The sequence below is a fragment of the Trichechus manatus genome, unplaced genomic scaffold, assembly GCF_000243295.1.
Source record: "Trichechus manatus latirostris isolate Lorelei unplaced genomic scaffold, TriManLat1.0 scaffold00063, whole genome shotgun sequence".
In the NCBI taxonomy this organism is placed as follows: domain Eukaryota; kingdom Metazoa; phylum Chordata; class Mammalia; order Sirenia; family Trichechidae; genus Trichechus; species Trichechus manatus.
In genome coordinates this window covers 8,619,933-8,636,172 of record NW_004443999.1, presented here as the reverse complement: position 1 = coordinate 8,636,172, position 16,240 = coordinate 8,619,933, and the positions used below count along the sequence as shown (strand labels likewise).

The following is a 16,240-nucleotide window of genomic DNA, read 5'->3' as shown; positions in this document are numbered from 1 at the left end:
CAAGTGGAGTTTTGTCAAATGAGGGTAATGGGTTAAGGAGGGAATTAGAATTGAGGCCAAGGACACAAATGGAGGCTACCTTTTCAATAAGTGAAAGAAACAAGAGAAACAGGAATAAAATCTGGAGAGGGAAGAGGGAAGCTCCATCCAAGGAAGGTGGTGGTGGTGATTTTTAAGGATGGGGAGATGTGAGCATGTTTGTAGCCTTGAGGAACAAGAGAGGAAATGGAGTTCAAAAGATACTAATCAAGAGAAGACAAGTCTTGAGACTTTTATGTCCTATAGAGCAAGGTTGGCAAACTTTTTCTGTAAAGGGTCAGAAAGTAAATGTTTTAGGCTTTGAGGGCCAAGAGGCAAAATCAAGGCTATTATGTAAATACTTCCGTAACAAGAGTGAAAACCAACTTCCACAATTTTTTATTGAAAAAATTTGAAACATAATAATAATTGAGTACAATTTTTGTAATACAGGTCTATTAGTCAGAAGAAGAGCATTTTTTTCTAATTAACATTTTGCTTATTTGGGGTTCAGAGTTAGTATCCTCTATGATCAAATTGATTGCAAATGTTCACTTGTAAAAATCATTCTTGGCTGTGGACTGTATGAAAACAGGCACAGGGCTGGATTTGACCTGTAGGCAATGGTTTGCTGACCCCTACTGTAGAACTTCACATAGTTCTTCTACCCATGAGTAGTGGGTGGGACAGATTTATGCAAATCCTTGCCCACAGGTCATTTTATCACTTAGCAAGGCCTCCTCTGACCTCCCTGTATAAAATAGCAGTCCCTTCCCCTACCCTGCACTGCCCATCTCCTTTCCACTGCTGTAGTTTCACATAGCATTTAATACTGTCTGATATTCTATACACTTACTTGTTTATTTTCTGTCAACTTCATTTAAACATCAGATTCATGAGGGCAGAACCTCTGTTATATATATATATATATAGATAGGTGTTTTCTGGAACAATTTCTGGAATTGTCTGAAACAGAAGCCACTTAATAAATATTTGTTGAATGAATGGAAAAAAGGAAGGAAGGGTGGGTGGGTGGATGGGTGGATGCATAGATGGATGGCTGCATGGATGCATGGTTGAGTAGATGGATGAATGGATGGATGGATGCACAAATGATGCATAGATGTATGGCTGTGTGGATGGATGGATGAATGGATGCATCGATGCATAGATAGGTGGATGGATGCATGGATGGTGGATGGATGCATGGATAGATGGACACATGGATGGATGGATGCATAGATGCATGGTTGGGTGGATGTATGGATGTATGATTGGATTATAGTCATCTGACCAATGGTCACTGAGATATGATTATAATGCAGATTATTCATGAACAATTAAACTCCATTTCAAGGAGAAATCCCTAGCCAACTCTGGAAAAGAAAGAAACGTATCTTCTTACTCATTGAGTAATCATTGGAGAGAATTTTAGGCTAAATCTAATGGAATGCAGGGATTGATTCTGCAGCTCCCTGCTGCTCCAGGTGAGAGTAGAATGCATCTGAAATCTGTCTTCCCAACTGAGGACTTGATGTGTCCACATTCTCTTCCCCACCAGGATCATTCCTATCTTTCTTATCCATCGGCCTGAGAACAACATCCCTTATGCGACAGTGGAGGAGGAGCTGATTGGGGAATTTGTAAAGTATTCCATCCGGGATGGAAAGGAAATAAACTTCTTGAGAAGAGAGTCGGAGGCTGGTCAGAAATGCTGCACTTTCCAGCACTGGGTATACCAGAAAACAAGTGGCTGCCTCCTGGTCACGGACATGCAGGGTGAGGAGGGTAGCTTGACCTGAGCCTGGGTGGTTCCTGGGAATGGGGAGGAGAGCGAGGAGAGGCCTGCTGGGGCAACTCCATGATGCCTCTAAGCACTGTCACCAGCAGAAGGTGTTACTAATGTCTTGTCAGAAACAAGTTTTGACAAAGGGTCCTAAAATGACCAGCCTGATAGAGTCATAAAGTACATTCTAATAGTGCCTTCCCATTACAACAGGTAACCAAAGATTGACTTTATTGTTATCTCCCCAGTAGGCACAAACTCAGAAGTATATATGAAAATCCATTGAAGAGGCTTCATTGCCACACGTATAGTTACAAAAAAATATGGTCTTAACTGACAGCTACCTATTATAATTAGACTCTGGCTGTGCCATTGCTGATGTGCTCTCCATCTTTTCCTATTCACAGTTAATTTTGTATTAAATATCATTTTTCCACTGAAAAGCAATACCCTGGAGCATATGCACAGCTAGTTTCACTTCCAGGAGTGAGTCAACAACTGCAGTGGGACAGTCCATCTCTCTGTAATATGCGTGTTCAGTTTAAGGTGCTGGCCCAGTGTCTCATGGGAGTGCTTCTTTACTCTTCGTGCTGTGAAAATGCTTTTTATTGTCATTGTGGCACAAGATAGCACATTCATTCTGTAAGTAATCACCACCTTTTAAAATTGTACAGAGACACTGAGATTAGGATCAAAAAACAGAAAGACCCCAGACTCAACCATCAACCTCTCAGACTCTTAACAGTTACCACCTCCCTGGTGGCATTTGCTTATTTCCAGAATGGTGCCTGTCTTAGTCACATAGTGCTGCTCCAACAGAAATACCACAAGTGGATGGCGTTAACAAAGAGAAGTTTATCCTCTCACAGTCCAGTAGGCTACAAGTCCAAATTCAGGGTGTCAGCTCCAGGGGAAGGCTTGCTTCATCGGCTCTGGAGGAAGGTCCATGTCATCAGTCTTCCCTTGGTCTGGGAGCTTCTCTGCTCAGGAACCTCAGTTCCAAAGGACACGCTTTGCTCCCGGCACTGCTTTCTTGGTGGTATGAGGTTCCCATGTGTCTCTGCTTGCTTCTCTCTTTTATATCTCAAAAGAGATTGGATTAAGACACTAACCTCGTAAACCTCATCAGTATAACCTCATCACAGTGATAGAATTTACACACATAAGGAAATCACATATAACCTCATCATAGTGATAAGAGTTTACAACACATAAGGAAATCACATCAGATTACACAATCATACAATAGTGGGAATTATGACCCAGCCAAGTTGACAGATATTTTGGGGGGACACAATTCAATCCATGACAGTGCCAGTTCCTGCAGGTTTGTGGGATGAATGCTGAGCCTGTGACTTGTCCCTGGGGTCTGTACGCTAGTGAGGCCACCAGTGGACTTTTAAGAAGCCATCACCCAAAAGATCCAAGAACTCAAATTCTGGAGAACGAACTCCTACTGCTGCCAACCTTCTTTCCATCAGAAACAACCTGTAAATTACTGTTATCCCTAGCTCCATTTAATGGCTGCACACTAGAATTCAAATTATTATCCTATAGAGGCCTTTAATAACATCGGTTGAATTGCTGGCAAAATTATTAAACCAAAAGAGACATTTCATTTAAAAAATTATACTCTATTTTTCTAAACTACAAGTGACATCTGGTAATTGTGAGAAGCAAAGGAAAGCAATCCCCCAATTTCAAGGACCTCTTGCCAAATGACTTTTTAAAATCAGACTTATATGCAGCTTAGAAAATAGAGCTGTGATTTTTAAATACAACTTGCCATGAAACAAGATGTCCAAAGAGGGCTTTTGCAATTTGGTGTCTTTTTTCTTTTTTTTTTTTTAAAGCACAGATCCTGTAATAAAAGCTATGTGAAGCATTTCTACATATGTTCTCGTTGTTAAAAGCTTTGAAAGAATGAGATGAATTAGTTACCAACTGTGAAAGAGGCTTTTAAAATGCTCGCTGGCGCACCCAAAGTGCCGTGTCTAATTTAGCTCGCAGGTGTTCGGCCGAAAAGCAGAGCCCATTGCATCTGTCTGACTAACCAGACTGAATAGCAACATGTCCATAGTCTCGCCAGGCTGCAGGCAGATGCTGCTGAAGCAGAATGTTAACCCTTCAGCTTTCCTGTCCTGGGCCTCAGAAAACAGTGCTCTTGGAACCATGGAGATCCATGGGACTAGGGTACCATCAAGGAGCCCTGGTGGTGCAATGGTTAAGCGCTCGGCTGCCAACCAAAAGGTCGGCAATTTCAACCCACCAGCCGCTCCGTGGGAGAAAAGACCTGGTGATCTGCTCCCACAAAGACTACAGCCTAGGAAACCCAATGGGGCAGTTCTACTCTGTAACACTGTTGCTATGAGTTGGAATCGACTTGATGGCACACAACAACAATGGGGTACCATCAGATCTGACCCCCAAGGATTGGTGTAGCAGGGGCTGGTTCCTTCTTCACAGCGCAGACCAGCTCCTATGCTACCCTGCCCTTTGGTGGGCACGGTCACCTGCTGAAGGTGGGGAATACCAGCAATCACAGTCTGGCCCATGGAAGGCAAGAGTCACGGGCAAGAGAGGAGGCCACACTCAGGGCCAGTGTCCTGCAGTTCCAGAGAGACTGGTGGGGTAGCCCTGTGAACCAGTCTCCTGTGATAAAGGGTCTGTCACTAGATTGCATGGCGAGGCTGAGGTAGAGGTCTACTGAACTGGAGCAAGTGCCCATAGCCACCCTCCTAGAGAAACAGGAACAGAATTGGTACCTGGGAAGGGCAAGGAGATTCTAGAAAGGCCTAGAGGCCATGGATACTCTGGGCATCAGAGAGGTGCTATTACCTCCGCCAGTCCCAGTTAAGGGTGTGGGGCAGAGACTGGGCAGGGTGATGCTGCAGAAGGTGGTGGCAACTCTTGCCCCTCCTTACCCTGGAAGACAGTGGCATTTTCCATTCTCTTTTCATCCCCAGTTCCCGAGCCATTGCCCCAACTGCTCCTGCTGGGAAGGCAGAAGCAAACAGACTCCTGTCTGCTTGGGATTCTTCCAGGGCTGCCCAGGGCTCTTTGCTGAACCCGAGTGGGAGGCTGAGGTAGCTGTTTGTTCATTTTGGTTTTTGTAGCCACTGCCAGTGTGGCTTGATGGATAGAGGTTAGGATGTGTCAAAAGGTCAGACCGTGGGTTCCAAATTTTAGTGTCCCCAAGTCACTGGTTCAAAGTCTATGTATAACTCAGAAGTATTTCTCTGGGTCTAACCCAACCCAGAACACCTTTAGTCCTTGTCTTAGGCTGGGTTCTCTAGAGAAGCAAAACCAGTAAAGCGTATAAATATATATATAGAGAGATTTATATCAAGGAAACAGCTCACATGATTGTAGAGGCTAGAACATCCCAAGTCTGTGGATCACGATAGAGGCTTCTCTATCCTGATTGGCAGGCAAGACTGCAAAGCTTCTCCTGATTCACATAGCCGCAGGGGCTGGTGAACCCAAGATCACCAGGTCAGAGAGCAGGGCTCCTGCTCACAGGCTGTGAAGATCAACAAATCCCAAGACTGGCAGATACACTGATAGCTCAAGTCCCAAGAACCAGAGGTCAGACAAACAGGAGGCAGCCGCAGGATCCAGAGTGAGCAAAAAGCCAGAATGTCTGCTTGTATTCAGATGCAGGCCACACCCCCAAGGAAACTCCCTTTCAACTTATTGGCTACTCACAGCAGATTCTATCATGGGAGTGATCACATTTAAACACTGAGAATCATGGCCCAGCCAAGCTGACATACAATCTTAACGATCACAGTCCTGGATCTGAAAACTGTAGGGCAATGGGAAATTGCATAACTGAAGTTTGGCTTCGAACTGAAAAAAGGCCTTGTGGGACTTTCTCACTGTTGACACTGGCCACCCCAGCCCACAGCTATTCCTCTTTCCATTGTGTAAGGGTTTCCTTGTTCGAGGAGTAATGGGGACCAACCAAAAGCCCAAATGAGAGCATTTTTGAGGAGAAAGCTCATGGGGAAGTGCCAGGCCTCCGACTGAGTCACGAAGTGGGAGGCATCTCTCCTCAGTCACGCAGGCCCACAGCCTCATTCCTCAGAGGTGAGAGAGCTTAGGGTGGCCAGTGTGGGTGGGCCCCACTGCTCACATGAGGCACAGCTCCCCTGAGTTGCTGCCTCCGCGGGCCTGCCTTCCCCATTATTATCCCATAAAGCTGGGTGCTTGGCCAAAGGCTGCCATCCTCCACAGAAGGAGGACTCTGGTGGTGGGAAGGAGGATGGAATTGCATATTTCCACAGGAAGGGAGGTGTGGATGGATCAATCACTACCCATCCCTGTTACTAGATTGCCGATCCTTTCTGAGGAGCCCTGTGTAACGCACACCGCATCTTTGCTCTCTTCCTATAGGTGTGGGAATGAAGCTAACTGACGTTGGCATAGCAACTTTGGCTAAAGGGTAAGTAGAAAAAAATTCAACATGTATCATTCAACACTGGGCTTCAAACATCTTCTGGGCAAGTGCTGTTGAGGCAGATGTGAGCAAAGCAGATTCCGTGTCCTGACTGTGGGTGACAAATGTTCTTGGGATGAATTCAGTTCACTTCTCTTACTTACATCGAATATTTATGGGCTTTGTTCTTGCAGGGAAACACATTTGTTTCCTAACTTTAGAACCAACAAGAACTCTGCAAACAAATTTTAAGATTAATTAATAACAGGAGTGCCATGAGGTGGGAAATGCCAGCATTACTGGGATTTCTGTCAACTGTGAATATTCCATTTTTCTACCTTTACTAACATTTAATAGCTTCCGGATGAAAAGTGTCTTAAGAATATTTTCTTTTGCAATTGAGCACAATGAATTCAGTTTGCATATTTTAAATTTATTTTCCCCTAAAAGTACCTTAGGGGGCTCATAGACTCCCATGATGACGATTACAGTAGCAAGTAGCTATTAAGCTGTTGTTAGCTACCTTGTTTGTTGATGATGGTTTTGCTTTCCTAGTTTACAGTAGGATGTTGTTTTACGGAGGGCGGTACATGGCCTGATGGTGATATGCTAGAATTTTGGTGGAGTATTTTTTTCTGTTGTTGTAGTTGTCTTCTCTCTATATATTTGTATACATGTGTGGTAAATAAAAAAAACAAAAACAAAAAACAGACGGACTGATGTTGAATCGATTCCGACACATACAACCCTGTAGCACAGAGTAGAACAGCCCCATAGGGTTTCCAAGGCTGTAATCTTTACAGAAGAAGACTGCCATATCTTTCTCCCTCAGAGTAGCTGGTAGGTTCAAACCACCAACCTTTGGGTTAGCAGCTGAGCTTAAATATACATGTAACAAAACATTTGCCATTACAGCATCTTTTATGTTTATAATAGAGTGACATTAATTACATTCATCATGTTGTTCAACCACCACACTAACCGTTCCCAAATTTTGCCATCACTCTTAATGGAAGCTCATGCCCTACTGGGCTGTCTTTCTAACAAACTATCCCCTTTCATGCTTCACTTGACTAACACTGTGGCGAAAGCAGGTTATTTGTGGTTCTTGGTGAAAATAAAGTTGTGTTGGAGCTACCCCTACCTTTGCCCGCTACTGATGTCCTCAAGTACTAAGTGTATTTGTAAGTAACAGGAAAGAGAGGGGACATGATTTTGGAAGGGATAGCTTACTCTCCTATGGCTGGAAACTGTTCATCTAGGTGAGTGTCCATTTCGGGCCCTCTATGTCAGCTATGCTTTAATAGATGTACTAGTTTTTGGCTTTAAGGAAGGATGGAGGAAAGGAAAAACCAACAAACAAAACACTCATTGCCGTTGAGATGATTCTGACTCACAGTGACCCCATAGGACAGAGTAGAACTGCCCCATAGAGCTTCCAAGGCTGTAAGCTTTACAGAAGCAGACTGCCACATCTTCCTCCCACAGAGCGGCTGGTGGGTCCAAACTGCCGACGTTCTGGTTAGCAGGCGAGCACTTAACCACTGCACCACCAAGGCTCCTTGGAGGAAAGGAGAGGGATTTGAAAAAGTGGAAAGGGGACAACTCTTGATTTTCATCTCCTGATCCTAAATTTGATTCTCAAATTTCTCTCTGACTGCACAAAGCTTCTGATTTGATTTTAAAACCAGGATGCAGCTTGGGTAGTTTCCCCTGACATGGTTCCTTCTAAAAAACTGCTGGGACATAATACAGCTCTGTGTTGGAACAATTTCTGTGTTCCTCTCCCAGTGCTGACCAGGGTCGTGTGCTTTAGGAAACTGGGTGGTGGCCTTTGGCTTGGGAAGAGAGCATGTCAGGAAGGGTAGGATGTAATGGGGAGGACAGGGGTTTGAGACGTTGCCCTGCCGCCAACTTCTGCTTCTCCTGCTGGTACCGTTCTTTTTGGTGTCATGAGAACCTGTCTGGCCTACCTGATGAGATCGTGACCGTACATCCCATTTGCCTGGGACAGAACTGTTTTATCCCTGATGCGCTAGCATCCCATCTAGTTTAGCATTTGCCTTGGACAAGTGTGTGGACAAAAAAAAAATCAAATTCCATCTTTCTCTCACCAAACTGTAAGGGTCAATCAAATCAATTCAGTTCCATTCCACTTCTGTTCTGACACCAGCGGCACATGCAGTACTTCTTCCTCTGACCCTAACCACCCGGAGCTGGGTCAGACCTCATGAGTTAAAGGCACAGTCCTCCAGACTGCCGAGTCGGCCCAAGACCTCCATGACACCCTCGCTTCTGACCTGCTGGCTACAAACTTCAGAGCTCCCTTTTCCTGCTTAGAATACCAGCTACAAGCTGAGGACTTCCCAGGCCCCCTCACTTCTGACCTACTGGCTCCCACTACTCACTCGGGTTTGAGAATGACTCATAGAACTCACAGAAAGCGCTATACTCCCAATTACAGTTTTACTATAGGAAGAAGGATACAAATGAAGAGATGCATAGGGTGAGGTCTGGGAGGATTCTGAATGCATGGTGTTTGTGTCCCACAGGGCGCTACTCTCCCATGTGTATGGATGTCTGTCACGAACCAGGAAGGCCCTGGAGCTTGTGTCCCCAGCTTGTGCTGAGGCCTCGTTACGTAGACATGATTGACTGAATCACTTCCCATCACCTCCTTAGGTCAGCTGATACCATGTCGTGGTGGTCTTGCTGGCCTGACCAGCCCAACCTGAGTCACCTCATTAGCATAAATCCTCAGGTGTGGTCTGGAATTCTCATCAATGGCAATCAATCACTTGGGAATTTCCAGGGTTTTAGAGCTTATCTCCGAGGAACCAAAGACAAAGACCAAATCCTCTGGGTAAAGTTAATTTTAACCTCCACAACAAGTGTCCTCATTTAGAAGATAAATTATATGGCATCCCTATTTATGAAGGCCTCTGGACCCCAGAAAGTCTTCCTGAGTGGAGCCTTCCTTAAGGACTCCAGTGTTCTCTGCAGAACATTGCCCATTCAGGCATCAGCCAGACCTGGTTTGAATCTTGGCTTTTCTGTCTTACCAGCTGTGTGACTGTGAGCACATGATTTTAGGTTCAAAGCCACTGATCTAGAGAATGGAAAGGCAAGAGGTGGTCATGAGGATCCTTCAGTTAATCTGTATCTAGCCCCTAAAGCCTGGTATGAGCTCAATAAATTTTGGTTTCCTTTTTCCCCTCATGCCTCAGCCTAACGCCAGAGTGAGCAAATTTCCTAACTTTATTTACAGCAACTTTCTACCAAATCATAACAGAAACCTGCTCAAGAAGTTTCAAAAACTAAGACAAGCTTAAGAGTGTGATTATTTAAGACATCTTTTAAAAGTATGTCAGCAGCTTCCAGGAACCCAGACCAACTGAGAGCTTCAAATGCCACATTTTTCCCCCTGATTTAAAAAGAAATCCAATCCCTTGGTTTTGTTCTCAGCTTTAATGTGACTTATCTGGCCTGGGACAGCTGCCCAAGACCCATTAGAAGAGTAGATGGCAGGAGCCCAGTGTGAAATGCTGTCTGTAAAGTGTAACTTATTTACTGCCTGCCTCCCAAAGAGAGCTCGGGGTGGAGGAGATGGGAGAGAAGGGAATTCTGAAGTGTTTTAGAGCTTTTGAAGGGATATTAGATCATCTTGTCCATTTTTTCCCCCAACTTTTCTTTAAACTTTTCCTTTTAAGCCACAGAAGTTTTCTCAAAAGAAATATTCCTTAGAAGCCCAATATGGACAGGTGATTAAAGGGAGACTTTCTCTGACTGGAGGAAATTACCAGCTGCCGTCAAGTTGATTTCAACTCATAGCAACCCCACGTGTGTCAGAGTAGAACTGTGCTCTGCAGGCTTTTCAATGACTGATGTTTCAGAAGCCAATCACCAGGACTTTCCTCCGAGGTGCCTCGGTGTGGACTTGAACTTCCAGCCTTTCGGCTAGCAACCGAGTGTGTTAACCATTTGCCTCATGCAAGGACTCCAATAATGATAACAGCTACTCTGTGATATTTAAAACAGAAGTAAAAAAATCTCCCAATTTGAGGGTCCACCCTTTTTGGCCACAGTGGTCAGGGTCTTTTGGGAGAAGAGGAGCCATCGTATCATTTAAACAAAATGTTCCCCATGTCTCAATCCTGGCCATATTTTTGGCTGCTGACACCCCCATAAGTGCAACTTGCCTTGATTGTTTGCTTAATAAAGTCGAAGGGTATGATACGATTTTGAGAGTAGATAGTTATTTATAATCTCATAAAAGAACAATAGGCAACAGTCATGGCTCATTTTAATTCAATTTTACCTGCTAGCTGATCCTTAAAAGAGAAGCATCATATTTCTCCTGGGAGCCAGCAATATGAGTATATCTGGAAACCTGTGGCTGGTACCTTAACACCCTTAATCGTTCGGTATTGTTGAATACAAAAATTTTAAGTTACAGAGTATATGGCAAATAGGATTGTTTGATAAGCAATAACTTATTTTCTAGGTAGACCAAGATGCTAACTGGACCATTTAACACAAAGAAAAATACTTCATTCTTTAACTGGAGATTTGGAAATTTAACCAAACCAAACCAAAACCAGTCTAAACCACTGTGTGCAGGGGGCCAGTCCTACCTGTGTTGGGGTCAGTCCTACCTGTGTTCAACCCAGTCCTCCTGGGTTAGCAGCTGCGTTTCTGGGGAGATGGCTAGATTGTAATCTCGCCACCAGAGGGCACCAGAAGTCAATACTTTTTCCCTCTGTAGCCGCCAAAAAAGCCGATTTCCTGTTGCTGGATTGAAGTAAAACAAAGACAAGTACGATGAGCGTATTTTTTCCCAGTTAGTAAGCATTAGACCAAAAGAGGATTGCTATGAATAGCCACAAAGGACACCCTCAGTGTGGCCACCGGCCGGCGTTATGCTTTTCTACCCTCAGAAGAAAAATGGTTCAGGGCACGGGTCAGGCATCCATGACGTGGAAACCAAATTCAGGAGACCCTGGACAAAGTCGTGACTGATTTGTCCCCAGCGGAGGGGAAAACGTGAGGGGATAAGGGCCCAGTTATGAAGGCCGAGGCGTGACAAGGACAGTCACCTTGAGAATGCAGGCTCCAGGGGCATCTGCGTGCCCGGCTCTGGTCCTCCGAGCCATGAAAAGAGGAGAGATGAAAACAGACTCCCAGTTTCGGCTGAGCTGAGTTTCAGAAAAAAGGCTCTGCCCTACACACCAAGTGCAGCCCACTGCAGAGCCCTTGTGTGCCCACGGCAGACAGGGCACACCTGCTCCTGGATGCTTAATCCCTTCGCTATGACCGTACCTGCAGAGGAAGGACCCAAACAAACTTGTAGATGGAAGGAAGTGGATTCTAATGGTCAAGAAGCACGGCCCCAGCATAGGGGTGTGTGAATGTGTGTGTGCGTGAATGTATGCATGTACGCACGTGTGCATATGTGAGTGTGCATGCACACCCATGTGAATGTGTGTATGCATGTGTGTGCGTGTGTGTGAGTGTGCATGTGCACACGTGTGTGAATGTGTGTGCACATGTATAGATGCATGTGAGTGTATGTGCGTCTGTGTCTGTGTGTGTATGTGAATGTGTGTCTGAGTGTGTGTGTGTGTGTGTGTGTGTGTGTGTGTGAGCATGCACGGTAACTCTAGGCAGACTTCAAAGGGATGCATGAATCTGCCAGGAGGGGAGGAAACAAAGGGACCTCAGAACAGAATTTCCTGGTATATTTTTAAATGCATCTCATGACAGGGCCCCTGTAACACACAACATTTAGAATGCCAAGATTCAAAGTACCAGCCTCACAGGCCTAAGGAGGTGGGAAAGGCACTTTTACTGTCAAAATATCTACCTTCCCATACTGCCACATTGCCTACAGTTCCTATCCTTGTCACCTAGTCCGGAGGGCTGCCGGCATCCTGTTTTTGTCCGATCAAGCCATCATGTGGCAGAGCCAGGTGGCCTGCTGGCCGAGTTATTAGCCAGTCTTTGCCATCAAGAAGGTCTGGAGGTCCACAAAGGGAAGATCGACCAGATTCACAGCTTCAGCAAGGCTGACACTACAAACATTGTTCCTAGTGTGTGTTCAGGGTCTCCTGGGCCTGACAGTCCACCAGGGCACACCCCCTCCACAGACTGCAGATAGCTTGGCAGTCTCTTCGCCTCACCCAAAAGTCTTGCAAAGGACAGTTCTGTTGAAGTGACTGGGGTGGGGAGTCACGTGGTTCCTCACACTCCCCAACCCTTCTCCCTAGCTATCCCCCTGCCCAGCCCCTTCCAGGACCCTAGGGATTCAGCCAGGCTTCAGGAGGTGAGTAAGAACAGAAAGAATGCCCAGAGGGAAGACTGGTGGACTCGAGGTCGCCCCCTGCAGGATACCCTCGTAAACAGTAGGAGGGAGACAGATGATAATACACAAAGGACACCTTCAGTGAGGCCACCAGCCGGTATTGGTGTGGCCAAGAGGTGTCAGAGGAGCCTGACGGGATAAGACTAGGTGAAGACCAGATTTATCCAGAAAAAGTTATCAGTGCCTTCAGGGAAGTCTGAGCAGAATGCAGTGGTGGGTTGTAGGGATTGAAGAGGAAACGTGCTGCTAAGATGCCTGGGATGTAACAAGCTTAGCACTAACCATTCACTGTGGAGTCACAGCCGTGACTCATGGCAACCCCATGTGTGACAGAGTAAAATTGTGCTCCGTAGGGTTTTCAATGGCTGATTTTTTGGGAAAAGGATTACCAGGCCTTTCTTCTGAGGAGCCTCTGGGTGGACTTGAACCTCCAAACTTTCAGTTAGCAGCCAAGCACTTTAACCATTTGCACCACCCAGGGACTCCCAACTTGTCAAGAAGACAAGAAATGGTCTAGAAAGTAGCTAGAAAAAAACAGGAGATGTGTGTGCATGTGTCTGTCTAAAGGGAGCTAGAGTGCTGCTTGAAGGCAGAAGGGAAGGAGCCTGCAGAGAAGCAAAGAAATAGGGACTAGCTGTGGAGTGACGTTCCAGAGCGAGGAACCCCCTCCCTGAGGACGTCAGAGGTTGTCACATAAGGAAGGCCCCTCAAGCAGAGCTTCCCAATACTGAACACGTGGCCTTGCCCCTACCCCGCCCTCACCCTACCATGTACAATGGGCCAGATGCTCTTGTGAATGGTAAAATGTGGGTCTCTTCTCCCTGGCCTTAACTGCCTGCCCCATAGCCCAGAGGGGCTCTCCGTCTGTAGACAAAATGAGGCTGGTTCTTTGGAAATCAGAACACCAAGGCTTAGAACAATGGATGAAGAGTAGACTGCCTGTTTGATGGGTGTTTTCTCTCCTACATCCCCTCCTTGGCTTGTGGCTTTCCATGAGGAGTCTACAGAAAGAAGGGTGTGGAGGCAGAGAAAAGCCGGGATCCCGGGACGAGGTCAGGTCCTCAGGGGCTGTTGAAGAGGGCAGGCCCTGCTAGGCTGCCAGAAGTCATGATCCTGTGGCCAAACTGATCTTTCCCATCACAGATGGTGGGGACAGTTCTACAAGGCTCAGGGCTGCCCAGCACTCCACACCAGGCCGTGAGGCACTGCTTTAGGGGGCTGATGGCGAATGTTCTGGGAGGCCTTGGTGTGAACTGTTTGCTTTTCTCCGCAGAGACTAGGTGTTGCCTCAATGTCAAGCTTCAAGGCCGTCCTGACACAGATGCCTGGGATGTGTTTCCAATGTGCTTACACAGGGAGGCAGTGCCTCTGTGACATTCTGTTTGTCTGAGAAGCTCAGGGATTCAGATATTAGGAGTGGACTTCCCCTAGCAGAAGAGTGGGATAAGCTTTCTCTCATGTCTGACAAACAGGCCCAGGTGGCCTAGTGTCCTCAAAGGAGTGTTCAGGGTTGGGAACACAGACAGGCTGACGTCTCAGCCTTTCTCTTGGTCTCCTGCAAGAGAAGATATTAGTTGACATCAAGTCGATTCATGTGGTTCTTTCCCTTTGTTCTATTGATGTGGTGTATTATGTTGATTGATTTTCTAATGTTGAACCATCTCTGCATTCCTGGAATAAATCCCACTTGGTCATGGTGTATAACTCTTTTAATATGCTGTTGGATTCTGTTTGCTAGTATTTTGTTGAGGATTTTTTGCATCTGTATTCATAAAAGATGTTTGTCTATAGCTTCCTTTTTTGTGGCACCTTTGTCTGGTTTGAGTATCAGGTTATTTTTGCTTTACAGAGTGAATTATCTATCTTTTGGAAGAGTTTAAATAGTATTGGTGTCAATTCTTCTCTAAATGTTTGGTAGAATTCCTCAGTGAAGCCATCTGGTGCAGGACTGTTTTTTGTTGGACGGTTTTTGAGCATTGACTCAATCTCTTCACTTGTCATGGGTCTGCTGAGAATTTCTATTTCCTCTGGAGTCAGTTTGGGTAGATTGTGTGCTTCTAAGAATTTCCCCCATTTCATCAATGTTATCCAATTTGTTGCCATACAGTCATTCATAATATTCTGTCATAATTCTCTTCATTTCTCTCAGGTCAGTTGAATGTCACCAATGGGCTTTTTTTAAATGATTTTTTAAAATTGTGGTAAATATATAGAAAACAAAGCATTTGTCATTTTCAACAATCTTCACATTTACAGTTCAGTGACATTAAATATGTTCATCATGTTATTCAACTATCACCATTAACCATTCCTAAATTTTTCCATCACCCTTAACAGAAGCTCAGTGTCCCCTAAACATTGCGTCTTCCGTTCTGCCTCCCTCCCTCCCGCCCCTGGTGACCACAAATAAACTTTGATCTCTGTACACTTGCTTGGTCTAGATATTTCACACAAGTGAGATCATACACTATTTGTCCTTGTTTATTGTTGTAAAAATATAGATAACAAAACACTCTATATTTGTCCTTTTGTGACTGGCTTATTTCACTCAGCAGTGTCATTTAATTCCACAATTTTTGTTTTTCTTTTTCTTTGATTGTTAGTTGTATCAACCATTTGGCCATTCTTGCTTAAATATGGAATAAAGAGATTTTCTGTGCACCATTTCAAACTTTTCTTTTTAATTTTTTAAATTTTAAATTTTTCTTTTAAAACTAGTGAAGTGTCCTATTTAAAACATTATGTTTCCTTCCACCCAAACTCCCAGGTACAAAGGATTTAAAGGCAACTGCTCCATGACCTTCATCGACCAGTTTAAAGCACTGCATCAGTGTAACAAGTATTGTAAAATGCTGGGGCTGAAGTCCCTTCAGAACAACAGCCAGAAACAGAAGAAGCCAAGTGTTGTTGGGAAAAGCAAAGTTCAGCCAATCTCCACAACTGTGAAGAAAGTAGCACGTGGGACCCCAGCAGAGAAGAAGACCTGACAGCTCTTAGTAACGAACAGTTGCCGGCTAGCAGCACACACATCTTGTGAGTGAAACTATGCAAACATACAGAGAGACTCCATGATCTGCAGTGAGTGGTGTGACAGTCCTTATTCCCAGTTGACTGTGCTCCAAGATGCTTCTAAACCCGTCACCTGCTATCTCCACTGAGATGATTTTGGAACAGGATTTGCCACCAGACTCTTTGAGAGTGAATCAGTTATCAGTCTCAAAGACAGTTCACTCTTTGTATACACGCCTAGCATTTCCACCAGCCTCACGTTATTTGTGTATTTGCACGTGGTTGTGTTGTCAAGGACTTGGTGCTGAGCAGGACCTGTCCACAGCCAAAACCCTTCCCCATCCCCATTCCTAACCTCGGGACTTCTAGATGACATGCAGCTTCAATGGAAACAGAACACGTGAACTCCTTCACTGGGTTGAGTTTTTGCCCTAGTGTTAAATATGGTATTGTTGCTGGAGATGGTTTCCAAAAATTAAGGCCACTTCTCATCATTATTCCCCTATCTAGTTACCATTTTTTGTTTAATTAAATTCATATTTAAACCAAAAGTATAAGATGCATATGTCATCATGACACTTTTTCTTTAGAATTTGTGCCATATTTTAAGTTCCCCTGGGATTTA

General features: G+C 45.0%; 1 protein-coding gene across 1 annotated transcript in view; it reads left to right on the top strand.

Moving 5' to 3' along the window:
- ALPK2 (alpha kinase 2) overlaps positions 1-15,687 on the top strand; it is a 74,223-nt gene extending 58,536 nt beyond the window's left edge. The window contains exons 8-10 of the mRNA XM_023733994.1: positions 1,580-1,797; positions 6,203-6,251; positions 15,374-15,687. Coding sequence (XP_023589762.1) covers positions 1,580-1,797; positions 6,203-6,251; positions 15,374-15,593 — 487 coding nt within the window. The 3' untranslated portion in view covers positions 15,594-15,687. The remainder of the gene's footprint in view (positions 1-1,579; positions 1,798-6,202; positions 6,252-15,373) is intronic.
- The last annotated feature ends 553 nt before the right edge of the window (positions 15,688-16,240 follow it).